The sequence below is a fragment of the Sminthopsis crassicaudata genome, chromosome 3 (genome assembly GCF_048593235.1).
Source record: "Sminthopsis crassicaudata isolate SCR6 chromosome 3, ASM4859323v1, whole genome shotgun sequence".
NCBI classification, from domain to species: Eukaryota; Metazoa; Chordata; class Mammalia; order Dasyuromorphia; family Dasyuridae; genus Sminthopsis; species Sminthopsis crassicaudata.
Genome location: NC_133619.1, coordinates 331,940,385 through 331,961,940, shown reverse-complemented (window position 1 = coordinate 331,961,940; position 21,556 = coordinate 331,940,385). Strand labels below are relative to the sequence as shown.

At 39.2% G+C, this 21,556-nt stretch overlaps 1 protein-coding gene and 1 long non-coding RNA gene across 5 annotated transcripts in view; one reads left to right on the top strand and one right to left on the bottom strand.

Annotated features, from left to right (window-relative positions):
- ADCY5 (adenylate cyclase 5) overlaps window positions 1-21,556 on the top strand; it is a 250,104-nt gene that overhangs the window by 131,805 nt on the left and 96,743 nt on the right. The window contains exon 1 of one of the 4 annotated variants that reach the window (XM_074301406.1): window positions 5,738-5,761. The exons of 1 other annotated variant lie outside the window; for it this stretch is intronic. In XM_074301406.1, the coding sequence (XP_074157507.1) occupies window positions 5,753-5,761 (9 nt within the window). In that variant the 5' untranslated portion in view covers window positions 5,738-5,752. Of the gene's footprint in view, window positions 1-5,737; window positions 5,762-15,266; window positions 15,300-17,147; window positions 17,241-21,556 lie in introns of those variants that run through there. 2 more of the 4 variants (XM_074301405.1, XM_074301404.1) reach the window with 2 other exon arrangements.
- On the bottom strand, window positions 825-7,049 carry LOC141561589 (uncharacterized). The gene is made up of 3 exons (XR_012488087.1): window positions 6,962-7,049; window positions 6,248-6,313; window positions 825-910 (listed from the first exon to the last, which is right to left on the bottom strand). It is a non-coding gene; the product is annotated as an uncharacterized LOC141561589 (long non-coding RNA).

The following is a 21,556-nucleotide window of genomic DNA, read 5'->3' as shown; positions in this document are numbered from 1 at the left end:
ACACCAAAAATGTAATTGGGCATAGAACATAAATTATTTCAATATGTGGCTTTCTAAGTCAATATGTGTGGTCTCCAGGGATTCTTATATGTGGTTCAGTACGCCCCCCCCCTTTCTGTTTGAGTTTGACACCAGTGATCCAAGACAATTCTTTCTCTGCCAGACTAGGCAGTACACCCAATTCATCTCAAAACTGTTATTTGTTCTCATGTTTCCTGATGATCTCTAGTGCTCTATCCCATAGAGTTTGATGGAATTGCAACAGAGAAGGCTGAAATGCTACCAGCAAAATATTTCATGTTGTTCACTATTCATTCTGGTGGTTCTGGGAGGCCCAAGGCCCATTTGCTTGTGTTACACAGAGCTCAGGGTTCCTGTGGTTCCGAAGGTGTCCACTTCTGCGGGGGGCTGATATGAGAACTACTCCTCTGCTTCTCCCCACATGGGAAGGACAGACAATCTTCCCAGTCTTCTCCCATCCCAGAGGATGTGCAAAAAGGAAAAAACCCAAAACAAGAAAATCCCACAGGAGAAGAGGTACAGCCAGTACTTTCTCAGGCCTGATCATCCAAGCTGGATGGGTGGGAAAACTGAGGTCAGCATATGCCGGCTCCTCTTCTCATTCTGCTGCTGCTTTATCTCCTGGTCTGTTAGTCACCATAGCTGAAGGGAGACTGCTTATGTGTTTTTAAATACTTTAAATGGTTTTCCTTCAAAGTGTCACTTTGGGTCAAAGTAGCCTGTGAGGCTCCTGAGGCTGGGCTTGGGTATTTTTCTTTCCCTTAAGTCAGGTTCCCCAGACAGGTCACTGGCTTTCCATCTGGGAGATGAAACAGAAGAGGCTCCAGCTCCCCTCGGCATCTGCTTCATCTCCACTCCTGGGCATGCATCCATTCATCTTGCTGGCTCTCTGCAACATTTCAGATCTGGTCAGAAATGCTCAAAAAATAGGCACTTTTAAGGAGTCCCTAGGCACTGTTGGCTCTTTTTGGATGTGTGTGGGTTGGTTTGTTTGGTTGCTTATTTATTTATTTATTTTTAAATTTTCACCCCATCCTCATTTCCCTCACCTGCTCTGCTCGTTTCTCCCTCTCCTATATTGGAAGATGTGGTAAAGGAGATACAGGACCTAGGGAGGGGCTTTAAGGAGCCAGCTGGTAGACACAGGGAGCTCTGTAGTCACAATTCGTAGTTTGAATCCTGCCTCTGGGCCCTTTAGGTCCTTGGTTCTCAGTTTCCTTATTTGTAAAATGAAAGGTTTAGATTTAAATGATTTCTGAGGTTCCTTCCAGCTGGGAAGCCATGATCTTCTGACTTATCTTGTGTTTCTAAAATGGCAAATATACTCCCAGTTATTTATAGTAATGGAGGGACTTAGATGATCCATCACATCAGACAATTTGAATCTTTGTGTTAAGTTTGAGGCCCAAGGGTGATCAGCATGACGTTAAAAGGGTTATTAGAGCTTCATCACAAAAAGGCAGCAGTGTGACCTGCTGGGTTCAGGACCTGCTTGTGACATATACTGACTGATGAATCTGAGAAAGTCATTTAGACTCTTAGTAACCCCAACAGACTCTCTAAGATTCTAAGTCACAGAATAGTTGCTGATCTCCCTTGATGGAGGGTGTTTTTACATTGGGGAGCTCCTCATATCAATGAAATCAAAGGTCCAGACCAAAAAAGAAAAAAATCATAAAATATGTAATTCAAGCCTAGTTGAGTTATCCATGGATAACTAAGTACTAAATTAGGTAGCCAAAAACACCCAACTTGGAGATAAACTATGGAAGAAGAACTCTTGGACCATACACCTGTTCCCTTCTTTCCATGGGGATTAAGGAAGATAAGAGAGTTTTGATTTAACCCCTGAAGTCAGCAGAGCTGAAGCTAGACTGTTAGAGATGAGAACTCTAACTCTCTGTCTCTCTCTCTTTCTCTCTTTGTCACTCTTCCTCTCCCTTCCCCCCTTTATCTTTGTCTCTCCCTCTTCTTCCCTGCTTTCTCTCTCTCTCTCTCTGTCTCTCTCTTCTATCTCAAACTCTCTATCTTCCCCTCCCCTCTCTCCTTCTTTCTCTCTTCCCACAACTTTTGGTCATCCTTCCTATCTTCCAACACAGAGAGGTGAATAGATATACTTTAGGGATGTCTTTCCTCACCTCTCCTCTCTGGGAAGACAAAGTTTCCACACTACAACTAAAAAACACAAACATGATAGAGCTAAAAGGCACTTTAAAGATTATCTATTACAACTCAGCCATTTCAACAAATGGGGAAATTAAGATCTGAAAAGGTGCTTGAACCACAGTTGTGTGAGCAGTTTCATAGTCACAGGATTAATATTCCAACCAGGGCTTTCTGATTCCCAACCTACTACACTGGCTGACAGATAGATAGATGGATAGATGGATAAATGGATAAATGGATAAATGGATGGAAAATAGATATGTCTTTATCTATAGTGAATGCCATAGGCCACATAGATTTTTCTTTAATGCTGATTGTTGATTGTTGCACATGCCTGTAATCCCTGCTGAGGTTGGTGGATCTCTTGAGCTCAGGAATTCAGAGCTCCAGCGGACTAAGCCGATTAGGTGTCTGCACTAAGTTTAGCATCAGTCTGGGGAGCTGCTAACTTGCTAAAGGAGGGGTGAACTGGCTCATGTTTGAAATGGAGAAGGTCAGGAGTTCTGTGCCAATCAGTGGGATCATGACTGAATAGATTTTGTACTGAGTGAAATGGGGAGGCCTAATATATATATTTTTAAATTTAAAAATCTTATTGATGGCTTTGGTTAGTCATATCATAATTATTTTTTGACTTGGAGAATTTCTCTAATATCATTAAAAAACTTTTAAGGAAAACCAACCTTCATAGTGTATACAACATTCTGCATCTGTAATCCCCTGCCTCTTTAGTGAAAGGAGTTTTATTATTTGTTCTTATAGCCAAGGTAACTGAATTCTGTGATACTTCTTAGTCTTAACTCTTGTTCTTTCTGTTTGTTTCCTGGGTGTATGTCCTTTTTCTCCCCCACCTTCATTTAGACTGGAGATTTCCTGAGTAAAGAGATATAATATCCCATCCCCTTTTCGTGCTGGTATTTAACTGGATTTATTGGATTTGAGCCAGAATATTGAAGATTACAAAGTTCCCAGGAACCTAAAATTCCTTCTCTTAGACATTTCCATTTGTATTTCCCATTAGTACTGACAATTCATCAGGACCAAATGGAACTTATCTCTTCCACCCCTATTTCTACAATTTCCATCTTGGTGTTAAAAGTCATGCTTGTAATGGCCCAGATTTTTAACCTTTCAGTAATCCTCCACTTTCCTGTTTCCTTTTGGCTCCACTCCACCTCCAATCAGTTTTAACCCCATAGCAGTTCTCCCAGCCACTCCTACTCTACTCACATAGGCCTTTTACCCTCTATCACCCAAACTATTGTAAGAACTGCCTAATATGCCAGCTTATCCAAACCATCCACACAACTCCCCCAACCCTAAAACATAGTTCTGATCATGTCACTCTTCTACTCAAACAGCTTTCTGGCTCCCTAGTGCCTCCAGGAGAAAATATAAATTTCTCAGCCTGGTATTTATAGCCATTCATAATATGACTTCACATACATTACTAGACTTTTGAAAGTTTTGTGGATGATTTTGTTTTTCTATCATAACCATTTCCATATGAAACCCTCCAATCTAAGGAACCTTCTTTTGCAGTGAAAGGGAGGAAAAAATCAAATACAATCAGCTATTCAGTGATGTATGTAAGATTCTGCACCTATGATTCCCCCCATGTCAGATTTATTTCATACTACTGTCCTTCATATAGTCTATATACTAGCTAGACTAATTGTTCTCTTGACCTCAGTGTTCTATCTCTGTTTCTATGCACAAGTTGCCACTTGTGCTTGTTACATTCTCTGTCTTAGACTTCCTAGTTTCTTTAAGATGAAGCTAAAATGCTTCCTCTTATTTAAATACCCTAGCTATTATTGTTCAACCTTCTTCAAACTACTTTGTATATATATATATATATATAGTGACCTCTTCTGAGGGCAGAGGAAAGTAATGTGCTATATTCTGGACTTGAGGGCATAAAACCTGGATTTAAATCCTGGCCTTTATTACCTGTGTGACCTGAAGCTAATTATTTCATGTCTCTTGTCCTCAGTTTCCTCATCTGTGAAATAAAGGGGTTGGACTAGATCAGGATTCTTCATCTTAGTCCACAGATCCTAAGAGGATTCAGTAGGTCTATGAACTTGAGGGGAAATTACATCTTTATTTTCACTAACCTTTCATTGAAATTGGACATTTCATCCAAATATGGTGAATAAATAAGTAACTGATATTATTCTGAGAAGAGATCTACAGGTTTTATCAGACTTCCAAAAGGATCCATGACACAAAAAGGGTTGAGAACACGCATTAGGAATGATATGTAAAATACTTTCCAGCTTGAAATCTTTGATCTTAGAACCTTTTTTGGGAGGGTCTTTGTATGCTCTATACCTAGCATAGTTCCATGCATATTTTAGGCATAAATATTTGTTGGCTTGAGTCCTTAAGCATCTTTAAACTCCCATAGGGCTTTATTTCAATTATACAAACACTGCCCGTGTTTGGTAGCTACTAGGATGAAGCAAGATGTAGTCCTTGGGTTCAAAGAGCTAATAAGCCAGTGGAGAGAAGGATAATATAAATACAAGGATAAGTATAAATCATAATGCATTCAATGAATAGAGCAATATCAGAGCTTTGAAAAGTGCAGTTATAGAAGCCTGGCAGCTCACCACATCAGGCAGAGCATCATGGGAAAACTAACACCTTGGCTCATAGAAAGGGAAGGATTTTTAAAAACAGAGATGTGCTGGGAGAGCATTCCTGACTTTGGGGATAGCATACACAGTAACCGGGCGGTGACAGAGGGAAAGACAAAAGAAGAGAATGGGGAATAATCTGGTTTATCTGGAATACAGAGCACATGATTTACAGAATGCTTACTTTACGATTAACGTGTAAGCTACCTCAATTTAAAGATAAGGAAACAGATTTAGAGAGATTAAGAAACTTGCCCAAGTTTACACTTTTAGGAAGCATCAGAACTAGTATGTAGACTTACCTTTCCAATGCTGATATTTTTTCCACTACAAAAGGGCAAGTTCAGTTGGGGACAAATTACAGAAAACCTCAATCCCAAACTAAGGCATTTATATCTTGTTAAATAATCACTAGGGAGCTGCTGAAGGCTTTTGAGCAGCTGAGTAATATAATCAGAACTGATCATCAAGCTAATGACTCTGGCAGTGGTATAAAAATAATTATATTCAGTCCTTACATAGCTTATTGGACAGCTAGGTGGTAGATAGAGACCTGGCCTGAAGTCAGGAAGACTCATCTTTTTGAATTCAAATCTAACCTCAGACATTTACAAGCTGTGTGACCCTGGGCAAGACATTTAACTCTATGTGCCTCAGTTTCTTCATCTGTGAAAATGAGCTGGAGGAGGAAATGTCAAACCACTCCAATATCTTTGCCAGGAAAATCCCAAATGGGGTCACAAAGAATAGGACAGGACTGAAATAATTGAACAACAACAATAGCTAGATTTGCAGAGCACTGTGCAAATATTATCTTATTTGAACCTCACAACAACCCTGGAAAATAGGTGCTCTTATTATCCCCATTTGACAAATGAAGCACCTGAGACATACAGAAGTAAAATGACTTGCCTAGGATCATGCTGCCAGTAAGTATCTGAGCCCATATTTGAACCCAGGTCTTCCTAACTGCCGTCTAGTGCTCTATTCATCATGTCACCAAGCTCATTCATCCTGGTCTGAAATATGGATTGGAGAAAGGAAATTTGAGAAGCAAAGAGACCAGTTAAGATAGTAAAACCATCAGCCCAGGCAAGCATCAATGAGCATCAAGAAAATGAATGAGAGAGATTTGGGGGGAGGGGGACAGTTAAGAAGGCAGCAAGAATTATTTAAAGGTTTCAAGATTGGGCTACTGGGAAATCATGTCACATAAGAGAATAGGAAAGTTTAAAGGAAGAATGTGAGAGGAAGAGGAGGAGTTCAGTTTTGGATATGCTGACTTTTGAGGATATGCTTGGATAGTGTGAGATCCAGGACTAATTCAGTACTGTAACTTGAAATTTTTGACTGGACATAATTATTTGAGACTTATCTTTACACTCAGTTAAATCCAACAAGCATTTATTACATACCTGCACAGGTAAAGCAATCTCTGCCTTCCCAGAATCCAGAATACTAAAGCAGTCAAGTCCCAGATGCTAGAGACAGAAAAACAAAATAACCAATGTCTTCAAGGAGCATATATTCTCCAGGGAGAAAACAACATGTACACAAAGTAAGTCAACACAAAATGTATATGAAAGTGATTGGAAGGAGTGGAGAAGAATACTAGGGGAATCAATAATGATCTGCAGTAGAAAAGTGATCCTCATGTTGAGCTTTGAAGGGATAATTGAAACTTGTGAATTAAGGTCACCAAGGGGGAATATAATAGGGAGAACATTTTGGAGATGAGGAGAGGAATCAGAGAAAGGGACTTAGGCAGAAGCTGATGGTTTCAAGAACCTCCATGTGTGTACCTTCATAAAGAGAAGAAGTGCCCGATGTTGCAGAAGGCAAAGAGAGAGAAGGGAGGAAGAGGTCATTTGGTTGGACTTAGGAGAAGATCATTAGTGACTTTGAAAAGAGCAGCTTCCTTAAAATATGCACAAGCTCCAAAGGGGAAGTAGGAGGTAAGGTCACTTGTTGAGAGCCAAAGATATGGTGGGATAGAATTCATAGTTTGAGGTGAAAGTAACAGATTTGTGGCAGAGGACCAAGGTTGCTTCAGTTGCCCCAGGCAAGCCCTTCCTCCCCCATCCCCTTTCTGGACAGATTCACTAAGATGCCTCTTGTTTCTTATTTACTCAAAGCCAGTATTGTTGGGTGCTTTCCAGAGCACACAGGTAAAGCAGTCTCTGTCTTCCAGGATCCAGTATGCTTAGGCAGTAGGGCAGACATATCTAATGGAGCGACTGTGCAGCTGTTCACATGAGCTCCTTGGTGCCTTTGAGCTTCATCAGGTGTATTGTTAAAAATAAGTTTCCTGGCTGCCTTCTGTTTTTACAGCACAATCACTTCTGGTTAGATTGCTCCCATTGCCTGCCTGACTTGCAGTGAAGAAAAAACAGTTGAAAAAAACAATTGATAGGGTGACCTTGGCTAACAGTGACCTTCTAGTCCCCAACCTTTCTGCCAAGATGTATTTCATTATGTGTCTTCTGGGAAATTATTGGATGTTTTTTCTTTTTTCTTTTTATTAGTCACTCAAGGTTTTGCTTCTTCAGGTGTATTGTTGATTCTTTCCCTTTATTTTCACTATTTTGTGGTAAACTTTAAATGTTAAGTCCCAAGATGAGATGGATGAGATTCAGGTTAGGAACAGGCATACCAGCTCTTATTCACCTGCCTCCGTTTATGTAGGATAGAACTCAAAAGTTTAAGTGGTGGGCTTCCCCCCTTCTCCTTTGAATTCGATTCCAGCATTTTGTCAGCCTGTTCCATCCACCTACACACCCCGGCATCATCCTCAGCTGTCACTGCTGCTCACACTGAACAATGGAAGCTTGTCTAGCTTTTCTGCACTGGGGAGGAGGAAGTTGGGGGGTAAGGGAGAGTGTGGGATATTGTTCTCTGAGAGGAGATTTTGGTGGGGGAACAGTTTCAGAAAGATTATTAATAATCTCTCAGCCCATAAAAGTTTGGTGTGGTTGGGATTTTTTTAAATGGACTACAGAAAGAACCCTCCCCTCTCCCTTCTATCCTGCCCCAGGTCAGGAAAAGACTGGTGGTTGCTATTGCCTAGTGTCTCTGAAAGGATTTCCTGACTCAGCCTTACAACTTAAGTCTGGTGGTAACTGCATTTGATATAAACTAAATTTGATGGTTCACAAAGCTCCTAGCTTGCGGCCACCTTGTGTGGTTTAGCAGTATAAATGTTATTTTCGAATCCATTTTATAAATAAGAAAACTGAGGTTTAGAACTTGCCTAACATCACATAACTAGTTAAATGTCAGATCTAAGACCTAAACTCAGGTCTTCCGATTTCAAGCCTCTAAGAGGACCAAAGACATCAATTGGATTTCAGTTGAGGCGGTACCATTTTCAGTCATCCAATTCCATTTGTAAGACAAAAGTCACTGGTAATCTTTCCAAGAGCTTGCCTCTCACCTATGTGACCCTGAAGGGACTTCAGAGCAATTAAATCATTATAAAAAATACAATCCTTCATTTTAGAGATAAAGAATCAAGTCCATATGCCAGGGTATTTGTGAATTGAGGACAAGAATCTGTGTCTTTATCCAGTGACTTTTCCATTGTGCTTTCACTTATTTCCACGTAATCAATGTTTTCCTTACACTTTATCCAGTGTAAGGGGTACAGTTTCACCTTCAATGATGTTGCCTTAACCAACACTTGCCACTGTAACTAAACCCCATTTCAAAGCCACACTGTTACATCGTTTGGATTTTGCCAAGATGAAGCTAACTTTTCCTATACCATTGTTTCATTCTCCATGGTATTTCTCAGGATCTAGGTCTGTGGTATTCTGATACTTAGTTTGAGCTTGATTATTAATTTTCTTTTATTATGTATTTATATGCAGACATTGATTTATCATTGAGCTTGATTGAATATCTCGAGTATAGGTTTCCCTTCCCTATCCATGTAGCCTATTTCTTTAAGCTAGGAACTTCCTGAGGATAGAGATCCGTCTTTCCTTCTTCTGGGTTTCCAGATAGCCCTCTACACAGGATTTATATACAAAGGCTTCTTGAGGCTTATCATAAGGACATATAGAGCATAAGGTGGATGTACATTCATCCCTACTGGCTCTCTACCTGGACAGAAAGGAGAAGGGCCAACAGGAATGCTTCCTTGATATGCACACTTGTACTGTCTGCTAAGACCTAGGTCAATCAATAGCTCAAATGGCATAGGACAAGGTGATAAGCGTCTCATCTTTATTAATAAAGTCCAATGGGATCATGTATAGAAGCATGGATTTAGGGTGAGAAAGCCTCTGGGAGACAGTCACTTAATTTCCCTCAGTCTCAATTTCTTTATCTATAAAATGTGTACTATTAGTCCTTACTTCACAAGGTTGCCATGAGAGTCAAAAGAGATAACATATATAAAGAATTTTTTAAACCTCAAAACATTGTGTAAATATTCACTTCTGTCTTGTTATCATCATTACTCAATAACCACCTAATTTCTTCAATAACTAAGAGAAACTTCCCAATGTTGAATAGAATATCCTGAATGTTTGTTAAGGGAAGTTGTACCTCCACACACATACCCCCTTCCATCTCTGCTCAGTGTCCCTTCAGAGATGCCTCTCTCTCATTAGTATTTAGCCTTGGGATGAAATAATGAAATGATGTATAGAGAGAGGGAGAGAAAAAGAGATCAGTCATTTATCTGCCAAATTGTTACAGTAGGGTAGCCTATCAGTCAGCTGATATAATCAGCCCTAAATAAAAAGGCTATAGTCCCAGGATGATAGGGCACTCATTGCCCCAGGATAATACCCCATTAGTACTCATTTTTAATCTTTAATCCTTGCACTCCCAGAAGCTATTGCATTTCCTGAAGTTCTTATTAAGAATCTGAGAAACTGTAGGAATAATTTCCAGACATCATAGGTTCTTCCAGTCCTTGCAAGGACACAAAGCCTTCTCTTCTCACTGAGTGAGATCAGTCTATCTGAGCATATCCTTTGGCTCTTTGCTGAGTCCCTTCCCCCCCATCTAACTTGGCTTCTTCCCTCCCTACAGCCACACCCCTATATTAAGGGGGAGGGAACAGCTGGAATAGACTTTGTGATCTGAAGTTTGCCTCTTTTGGAAATGTTGGATGGATGTCTTCCTTTGGAGAAAAGGTTATCTTCAGAGAGAATGCTGGGATTTTCTTATTTTGGATTTTTCCTGACAATTGGCAGTGTGGGAAGTTGTAGTCATTCTTACGAGAGGCAAAGTTTATGCTCATTTTGTGTATAGGGTATTACAAGGTCTTCAGAGACCAGTAGTTATCCTTGGATACTGTTAGCATTTTGGTTACATGTGAAATATGGTATTGTAGGGCTATGTTTGACCAGAATAACTGGCTAAAATTTCCTTGAGTTTTGGTAACAGAGAGAAGAAAAATAGTATATTTAATTGGTCAGTTGTGCTTTTTCCATAAAGATATATTTTATTAACATAATAGCATCAATTATTAATCTATAATAGCATGTGCTTAGGAGATGAAATATACGTTACAATTTAAAGAAATGCCTCTATCAAGGGAAAAGTTAAATACTCTGCTCATCCTGAACTTCAATTCCATTCATCTAGCAGTTTAATTCAATTTTGGGTTTCTGTTTTACTTTGGTGAGGAACCTTTAGCTTTTTTGCTGCTCCTGATGCTGACAGCCTTAGGCCTTATCCACAGATCTTAGCCCATAGAGTACAGGTTCTTGTTTTGATGCTCAGCTGCTGCCCGAAGCAATTGAGAATCCTTTGCTAGTACAGGTTTCCTCACATGCATCTTGGATTTGACTTTCACTAACTAGTATCTCTGTGTCTAGAGAGCAGCTGCTAAGTTTCCAGGAGAGTTCTGCTTACAGTTAACAGTCTACTGCTTCTATTCCCTTTCATGGTCAAAGCTGAAAAGTCAGGAAAAGTACATGGCATATCCCTACCAAGACAATCTTTTTTTCCCAGGAACAACAACAACAACAAAAGGTTATATCTTTCTCTTCCTTTGAAGCCCATCTTTTTATATTGAAGTTATTTTGCATAAAGCACAAGACTTTTAACTAGAATAGCAAGTTTCAGTATTTTAGGATCTGGTGTTAGGATCCTCTGATTTCTGACATAAGAATCACTTATTTTTACGAGAGGTGAAGTATATGCTCATTCCATGTATAGAGGATTACAAGCTCCATAAAGGATATTAGCAGTTGAGAAGTTTCAGTCGTGTCTGATTCTTTGTAATCCTTGGGGTTTTCTTGGCAGAGATATCAGATGTGTTTTCCATTTCCTTCTCTATCTTATTTTATAGATGAGGAAATTGAGGCAAAATAGGGTGAAGTGATTTCCACAAGATCACACAGCTAGTAAGTGTTGGAAACCAGATTCTAAACTTCCAGAGCTCTAACCACTGTGCCATGTAGCAGCCTCCTAGTAATGACTCAGGAGAGGCGATGTGGCTTAGGGAATGTAGGCAGACTGGAAGTTGGAAGACAAGATTCAGGTTCTAATTTTGTCACTTCTTAACTTAAGGAAGTCACTTTCTTCTCTGATCTTCTACTTCCTTACAAGAAGGGTTTGAATTCAATTATCTCCAAGGTCCTTCGAAGCTCTAATTGTTTGTTACTAAGGCACAAACAACTATTGGGGAACCTGTGACACAGACATGCCACCGAAACCCTCTGTTCTTGGTGTGCAGGGCCTAAGGCAGCTGGCAGCATGGCCCAGCACGTATGACTTGTGCAGTGATACAGACAGCCCAGGAAAATACAGACTTAGAAGGAAAAGGTCTCCAGGAAGAGTGTACCCTATAACCACAGTAATCCACCTTGAAGTAGTCCCTTGTTTTCTTCCCTAATTTTCTTCCTATTAGCTCTCCAAGCAGCAGTGTCATGGGCCAGCCTAGAACAGGGTCAGCTAGTTAGCCTATGCTAATTCAAATTTGACCTTAGACACAAACAGTGTGACCCTGGGCAAGTCCCTTAACCATCTGTAAAATGAACTGGAAAAATAAATAGCAAACCATTCTAGTATCGCTGCCAAGAAAGCCCCAAGTGGGTCACAGAGTCAGAAATGACTAAATAACAACAGAATACCAGTCAGGAATTTCTGCTTTTTTGTTGTTTTTGTTCGTTTATTTTTACATGTGGATTGTAGATAACCCTAACACAGAGAAGAACTAGGCTGTGGAGGTAGCTGCTTTGACATATCTCACCTGCTCTAGCTTCCTTTTTGTGAGTACACCTGGCTTCTGCTAAATGCTTTCTTCTTAAAGGGGTCAGATCTTTTTTTCTTGGACTATTTTCAAACACATTTCAGCGACCCATGTAGCCCAGTGTTTTTAAAAAGTGGTTTTCTCACATGTGGTGCTGATTTTAGTGCAGTCAGCACTTGATTGCATACACAAAAAAGAGAGAAACTACGACACCATTAATCAGAAAAAGCAATTAAAAACATTTTTGTATGTCATTGTAACACTGTGATTTTTTTTTTTCTTTAGCAACTGATTACTAGTGATGTTGGCTCAGACAAACAATAAAATGAGTATAAATTCTCTCAGTACACATCATTTGACTCTGTTCCTGCTCATGTGCTGCTGAACACTTCTGAAGAAAGTCACTCATCTCTGCCAGCTGGGTCTGAGAGAAACCATATGTTATTTAATCCCACCTGGATACTCACTGCTGCAGGGCAATTTTGCTGCTTCTTCCCCTATTGATATTTCTCATTACATTTCAAGGTTTTTTTTGTCTTCCCCCAAGCCCATAATACCCTTTCCTTCCTCTCACAAAAGGACCCGATCATTTATATAGCTGAGAAATTAGAGGCTTTACTGAACTCCTTGTTCTTCCCTAAACCACACCCCAAATCCTCTACACATAGATGCCAATTGCAAATAAAAATGGGACCACTAATCCATACATATTCCAATGAGGTGGTATAGTGGGTAGAATGCTGGATCTGGGATTAGGAAGGCTCAATTTTCTGAGTTCAAATTTGGATTTAGCCACTTATTAGCTCTGTGATCTTGGGTAAGCAATTTAATCCTGTTTCCCTCAATTTCCTCATCTGCAAAATAAACTGGAGAAGGAAATGGGAAACCACTCTGCTATCTCTGCTAAGAAAATCTCAAATAGGGTCATGAAGAGGTGGACACAACTGAAAATCAACTGAATAAATCCATACATCAAGAATTCCTGTGGGGGGGCGGGGCAGCTAGGTGGTGCAGTGGATAGAGCACCAGCCCTGAATTCAGGAGAACCCGAGTTCAAATCTGGTCTCAGACACTTAACGCGTCCTAGCTATGTGACCCTGGGCAAGTCATTTAACCCCCGCCTCGGAAAAAAGAGAAAAAAAAAAAAAAAAGAATTCCTGTGGGCAAAGTATTGGAATTAGTTTTAAAATGTGTTGTTAGTAAAATGTTTTCTTATATTTTTATTTATTTTGTTAATATCTCTCTTTTACATTTTAATTTGATTCAAACTGCATGGGAGGGTTGTGGACCACATGTACCTTCTCTGCTCTGTATCAATTCCCATGCTCTTCTTTGCTTCAGTCTCTGAGGATGAGGCACTTCTCACTGTCAAATCAATCTCTCCTCTTCCCTCTTTGCTCTCTTTCTCTCCTCTTCAATCTCTCTCTTTTTTTTTAATCTCAAAGTTTCTTTTCTGTCACCTACAAATATGCCCAGGTGTCTCCTCTATCCTTAAAAACAAAACAAAACAAAACAAAAAAACCCTTCACTTGACCCTGGCATCCCTTTAAAACATCATCCCAGGAGGGTTAATAGAAAGAATGCCCGATTTAGTAGTGGAGTACTTGGGTTTGGATCCTCGCTCTGTCAATTAATACCTATGTGACCATGGGCAAATTATTTACCTCTCTGGACTTTAGTTTTGTTTTAAATTTCACTTTTATTTTCAGATTCAAAATCTCTCCTTCCCATATCTCCCACACCTCCATAATTGAGAAAGCAAGAAAAATAAACCCTTTTATAAACACATAAGCAAAATCAAGCAAAACTAGGTCTTAGTTTCTTTGTCAGAAAAATAAAGTAATTAAACTAGGTTCCCAACTCTAAAACTGTGGTCCTGTGACACTCCCTTTCACAATTAGATTCCCAGAAAAGATTGTCTATGTTCTTTTCCTCAATTTCTTTGTGTTCTCCTCGCTTTTTGACCTCTTGCTGTTTAGCTTCCAGCACCATTACTCCACTTTCTCTAAGATTACCAACAATTTCTTAACTGCTAAATACTATAAGGTTTTGTTCCCCTCAATCTTCATTCTACTGGATCTCTCTGCAGCTTTTGACACTGATTTCTATCTCTTTTCATGACAATTCACCTTCTACAAACTGCAAAATTAATTTTTTTAAGACACAGGATTGGCCACATCAGTTTTATAGTTCAGTAATTTTCAGTGGCTCACTATTGCCTCTAGCAGTTCAACTCTCCTTAGCTTAGTACTTAGGGCACTTCAAAGATGCTGATAAGGGCAACTAGGTGGAGTAGTGTGATTAAAGCACCAGGGCTGGAATCAGGAAGACCTGAATTTAAATCCAGGCTCACACACACACCAGCTATGTGACCTTAGGCAAATTACTTGACCCTATTTGCCTCATTAAAATGGAACTGGAGAAAGAAATGGCAAACCACTCCAATATCTTTGCCAAGAAAATCCCAAATGGAGTCATAGAGTTAAATACTTACTCTCCTTACTAAAGTCTACATTCTGGTTTTACTAGCTTACTGGCTATTCTCAAAACTTAATATTCCACAACCCCCTTCGTGCCTTTGCATAAACATGCATGTTTATCCATGTCCACATTAAAGAGAAAGAAGAGTTAGTATAGTCACAGGATGTACTAACTAAGGATGGGGTTTCCTTTTGACAGAGAATGAACATGCTGTGATTAAATCTAGAGGGTGTAACTTCAATGGAAGATCAAGAGAAGGAAAGGGGGGAAAGAATGGATCGTACTCTTGTAGAACTTCAAACAGCTCACTAGAAACTTCTCTACTCCTAGCCAGTTAGTCTGGGCCAACAGGATCTGCTTGAGGACAGGAACAAATTCATGGAGTGAGACCTCTGGTAACAAAAAAGGTAGTTATGGACACCAAAAAGAGATAGCCCTGTCAGCTGAGAGTCACTGTCTGGACAAGGATAGACCTTGTGGGTCCAGCTGAAACTCTGGCCCTGAAGACCACACTGTGTTTGGAGGTAGTGGGAAATTTTGTGAAGACTACATAGAAGGGTCATTGAGGCCTTTTAGTGACTGAATTATCTATCAGTTGTCCTGATACTTCTGAGAACTCTTAGAGATCTTCTTGTATCAGAGGAGTGAGTAGCTTTGTCCAGGTGTTCCCTATACAAGCGCCCTACTACTGTTATATTCTAGTCAAAGGCCACTCTTCCAAAGACAGTGTGTGTTGCTGAGGAAGACTGTGGCCCATGTTGCTTGGAGGAATGGTATTGTTCATTTGTAGTTATTGTTTTGTTTTTATAATTATCGTTTTACTTTTACGTTACTGCTTTTACTTAGCAAGTGCCATTTCTGTTGTTATTGAGTCATTTCAATTATGTCCAACTCTTTGTGCCTCTATTTGGTGTTTTCTTGGCAAAAATTCTGGAGTGATTTGCCATTTCCTTTAAGTGACTTACCTAGGAAGTATCTGAAGTTAGATTTGAACTAATGACAATGAGTCTTCCTGACCTCAAATTTAGTGCTTTATACCCAATGCACCATCTAGCTGCCACTTAGGTTTTTCATAAAAGTCAATTGTGTCTGCTAGTTATCTATCAATGGGAAATACATCTCTTGATTGGGCACTCACAAGTTCCCTTTGAACCTAAAATAATAGCCACCTTCTGGGGACCCAACTCACCGGTCCTAGTGAGGAAGGAACTCTGAAGAGTTGCTATTCTTGCTATATCCTACTTCCTTTACTCTGCCTTTTAGAATCCCTAGCTTCTTTCAAAAGCTATGGTATATCCTATGAGAAACTTTTCCTCCTTTCCTTAATTTATTCCTTTTCTTCTTTCTCCTCTCTCTTTTCTTTCTCTTCTCTCTTTTTCTCCCTCTTTCTTCTTTCTGTTCTCTTTCTTTCCTTTCTCCCTCCTTCTTTCTCTTTCTCTTCTTCCTTCCTTCCTCTTTCTCCCCTTTTACCCCACAGGTAAGAAGAAGCAAATGTGAGACAAAATATTTGTTCAGGTTCTACTTCTTGTGTGGATAATTGAGACCAGACTATATTGACTTCACTGTTTCTTTTGTCATTATAGTTCTGATCCATAGAGGATTTAAAAAAAAAAACAAGAATTGAGGAGGGAAAGATTGAAAAAAGTTTGGATGTCAGTGATAAGGTTTCAACAGAGTTGCTTCTCATTTTCCCAGGCCTAAGTCATTATCACTCTGTAACATGACCAAAGTGAACTTGCTTGAGGTATAAATCCAGTTAAATCACCTGACATAAAGCTTAATTTCATCAATATTTTCTTTAATTCAATTTTTATTAACAACTTCCTTCTCGGCTCCAGGGATGCAAATGCAAGTATCAACATATCCTCTGCCCTGAAGAATTTTATAGTCAATTAGAAGAGACACATCCTCTTGTACCAGTGAAGATTGAAAGTTCCTCTGCAATTTTTAGTCTTAGCTGTCCAGAACAGTGAGAGGGAGAGACTTGACCAGTGTCACATAACCAGTGTGTTCCAAGCAAAATTTGAACCCAAGTTTTCCTGGCTCTGAGGTTGGCCCTTTATCTGCTTTGTTATATTGTCTGACCCTTTATCTGCTTTGTAATGTTGTCTCTTATACATAATAAGGAATAATCAAAAAACAAACAAACAGTGTTATAAAGGCAAGAAAGAAAAGCAGATGAAGTGCTACAGGAAAACTTCAATTAGGAGAGAACAATGTGTGTGGCACAGTGCCAGATTTGAGAGATGTAATGAGTAGAATATTTTATTCCCTGTCCTCTGGGAGCCTACAGTTTCAGAAAGAAGACATACATGTAAAATGTGAAGTAAATAATAATGCCCTCCCAGAGGAAATGTGTCATTAAGTACCTAATGAAGGATATGGACAATAGCTGCTTTAGATTCAGAGGAGGGAGAAATCACTGTGGATGAGAAGCTTTATAGTAGAGGCAGTGACGACATTAGGCCTTAATAAGTAACACTTGGGGGCAGTAGGTGGTGCATTGGATAGAGCACCAGCCCTGAAGTCAGGAGGATCCGAGTTCAAATCCAGCCCCAGATACTTTGAACTTCCTAGCTGTGTGACCCTGGGCAAGTCACTTAACCCCAGCCTCAGAGGGGGGGAAAAAAAAAGTAACATTTGGATTTATGGTGACTGTGGGAAGGAAGAACCTCCCAGGAGGATTTGGAAAGGAGAGGAGCAAAGATTTGGAGGTAAGAATTCGTTTAGCTTCTCCCTGGCAAACCTATCCATTAATGGATCATAGACTAATAATAACAATAATAATAATAGCTAGCTTTAAAGCTATTTTATTTTATAGAATTTTATAGAATGCTTTAAGATTTATAAGACACCTTAGAATAATTCTCTCATTTAGTCCTCAACAATCCTGGGATGTAGGTGCTATTATTATCCCCATTTAACAGATGAGGAAACTGAAGCTGATTAGAGTAAGTGATTTGCCCAGGATCATACAGCTAATAAGTGGCTGATGCTGGATTTGAACTCAGGAAGATCTGATTCTAAGCTCAGCTCTCTATTCACTACACCACTTAATCCCATAGAGGGACACTAATTGAAGGGTTCCTGGAAAAAATGGGAGAGGATGAGAGCTAGAGCATGATTTGTGGGTTTAGCTTTTAGAAAAGAAAAAGGTTAGAAGAGAAGAGCTAAAAAGATACTGTTGAAACAGAAGTCCCACAGGATTGCATTGATTTTCAGTAAAAGAAGTTAAGATCAGCAAAACTAACACACACACTCTCTCTCTCTCTGTCTCTCTCTGTCTCTCTGTCTGTCTCTGTCTGTCTCTGTTTCTCTCTCACTTCTTTTTCTCCCCTTCATCTTTCCCCTTTCCCCCCCTCATCCTTTCGCTATTCTCCCCTTTCCCTCCTCCTCTCTCTCAGAGTGTGTACGTGTGTGTGTGTGTGTGTGTGTGTGTGTGGAGGGGGAGTAGAATGGACCAAGTTATGGATGTGGTAGTTGCTGTGGGGATTCCTCTGGGAATCAACAAGATGTGAATAAAAGGACTGCCCAGCAGCCTCCAGGGCTCAGTTGTAGGGAGATGACATGAATTTGTAGTAGACTAAGTTGGCAGTTATTATTTTTGATAAGACCTCACCACATATTCTCCACAACTCGGGGATCAGAGAGACAGCTTCCATTTTTAGAAAGTACACATTACTCATGTTAAAGTGGTGAAGCATTTTGATATTTTAAGATTAATTTTATAGCTTAATCAGGAAACTAATTGATGATTTATCAAAGCTAATTGAAGCAGGTACTTTTGAAATCACTGGAACAAATCCTCTCCAGTGTTAATCAGGATATTTTGTTATCTTTTAGATTGAGGATAGGGGAACTTTTTTTTTTTTTTTTTTTTTTTTCCTCAAGGGACACTGAACTGGCCTGAAGTAGGAAGATGAATCAAGAACCATACACAAGTGAAAAAAATTTTAAAACCCACTTAACTTTTCTCTTTAAAAATACCTTTGCCTTTTCAAATTAGAAAGGAACAAAACACTTTATCTATTTCTGGTTGAATAAATCTTTATTGAATTCTTTCTATGTACCAAGAACTGTGTCAAGGATTGGAAATATAAATATAAAAATAGAACAGCCCCTACCCGCAAGGAGCTTGAATTCTGATAAAGAAACATGACCAAAAATAGGGGAGTGGTACCAGGGAATGGAATTTTGATCTAAGGGTTCACAGGGTAGTGTAGTACACGCAATTGACATATATTTTCCAGAAGCAAGGCAGTATTTTTGTCTTTAATTATGTTGTTGGTTTTTTTTAATGAAGAAAAATCCATTTTTCTCTCAATTTATCCCCCATGGGGGGGGGGGAAGGAAGCTCTTATAACAAATATGCTTAATCAAGCAAAACTAATTCCTTTATTGGTCATATCCAAAACATATAACCACAATGCTTTATTAAATAAATAATAAAATTTTATTTTAGTTCTGTATTATGTTTGCTTAGGTTGAAGGAAAGAGAAAAATAAAAGTGATAAGTGAAAAATAATAAAACAATGCAGGGAAAAAGAGAAAGGGAACGATATTAAGACAAATTATGTTATAAGAACATGGTGTAATTTTACCCAGAGAAGGAGATATTCTCACAATGACAAAGTAAGAGACAGGCAAGGGTGGTAGAAAGAGAAACAGTAATGGCAGAAAAGATGAGAAACAGAAATGGAACATGCCGTGCTGGGATGAAGGCAACAATAGAGGTAAGGGAGGGGATGGATCATGCTGGGAATTCAGATGGGTGTGTAGTTAATAAGTACTATATGTCAGAGAATCATTGAACTAGAACTACAAGAGATCTTGGATTATCTAGCTCAATGTTTTCATTTTATAGAGGAGGGATTTGAGGATTGGGGAGATGAAATGCCCAGGGTCAAATACATAATGTGAATTAAAAGTAGGATTTGAACCCAAGTCATGTGACTATAGAGCCAGTGCTCTTTCAACTGTCCCATTCAGCCTTCTGTGGATCTATCATTTGAGTCCAGAAAAGTCAGCCAGCGTAGGGAAGAGCAAGCAGGTAACATGTTAGACACTGACTGTTGTTCACAGGAGGCTGTAGTCATGGAAAGAACTTTGAACTTCGAAACAGGAAACCTGAGTTTGAAACTTAGTTCTGACACTTATTACCTGTGCAACCTGTGGCAAGGCAGTGAGCCTTAGTTTCCTCATCTCTAAAACAGGGAGAATAATGCTTGTGATAGCTAGATAGCAGGATTATGTAAGTATCATGCAGGATGGATGCCATACAAAATGCCATGTAAGGATTATTATTACAGACTAGGAGGTTATTAAAATCAGAGATCATGACCACAGACTATTGTTATTTGTCTTTCATTTTGTAAGAGGACCAAGAGGTGATGCTATGACATGCAAGCGAATTAGATTGAAATGAGGCAATGCTGTGCAAGGTCACCTGTCTCACTTTCCCCTCCAGAGCCCTCTGAATCCACTGGCCAGATATAGAGCAAGATGACTGGAGATGGACTATTCTTTAACAATATTTTGACATTACCATAAACTAGAAAAAAGGAAAGCAAAGAATCTTTTCTTTGTGTGCAGAAATTCTGAATAAAAAGACTAGGATTGAGGCGAAATATCTGGGAAACAGACACAGGATGCCAGCAATAAAAATGGAGCCTGATATTGAACCAAAGAGAATTCTAAGATAGTGGGGTTCCTTAAATCATTTCCATCCAGGATCAGAAGGGGCTGAGTTGGAAAGTAGAGACAGAGACCAAACAGTACCTGACAAAGGTGGAGAGATGGTCAGAGGGAGAAAGGCTTGGTAGCCTTTGAGTCAAGTATGAATGAGGAATAGTACTTTTCCTGCTCTGTTACTTTTCTCTTGAGCTGTGAGCTTCATCAATATGGATATTCCTTTTAAGGAGGCAGTTTGCAATCCATCCCTGCCTGTGTACTTTTCATCTGTGCCCTTCTACAAGGTTACCATATGCCATGCTGGGAACTCTCTTCTCTTTGTTTATTTGTTTTTTTCCCCCTCTTTTTCTCTTGACACACCAAGGATACCAGGAGAGCATATCATCTATCAGTTATCCCTTGCTATTATATCAAAACCAACTCATCTTCTTTTTTCACTCATACAATTTTTGATAACATCCTTTCCTGTTCTTCATAATTATCTATTGATTATGTCTTACAGCCTTCTTTCACCCATAATGCCATTTCTCATTGAATTCTGAGTGATCCTCATCTTCAAGTTTTTGGATAAAGTCATGTTTTATGTCTAATAGCCATACAACAATACTGGAAGGATGTTGATATTAAGACAAATTATGGGATATGAACATGATGGAATTTTCCCATACTATAAGAAATGGTTCAGAGAACTCAGGTAGATTCATGTAAAACTGAGTGAAGTGAGCAGAACCAAGAGAACTATGTATATAATAATAATAGTGTAAATAAAAGCAATTCTGAAAGACTTAAGAATTGTAATTAGTGCAATGACTGACCATTATTCCAGAAGCATGCTGGGTGTCTAGTAATAGAGAATGATATGGGATTTTAGCTTTGTTGAATATTCATATTGATTAGAAATATTGTGTGTGTGTGTGTGTGTGTGTGTGTGTGTGTGTGTGTGTGTGTATGTGTTTATGTGCATTTCCCTTCCCTCTGTCCCCAAGAGGTGAGGAGATGGATATGGGAAGTGAGATGAAAGCTACAGTTAGGATTTCAGGAAGAAAGGAAGACACAGAAACATGTTTATGAACTGTACATAAGTGAACAGACAGGAGGACAGCAGGAGTAACAGATAAGCTGGACAGCTTTGAGAATTATATGTTGAATTTATTACACACTTGAAAAGAAAAACAAGCTGTACATATTAAGAGTGTCAGTTTTATGCAAAAACAAATAAATCAATGAATAAATGAACAAGTAAATAAGATGGACCTTTATTTGGTGCCATTAAAAGGTCATACCTTCCCAATGGAGTCTAGTGTTTTGTCCTCAAGATACATTCTGAGCCAAACTCATT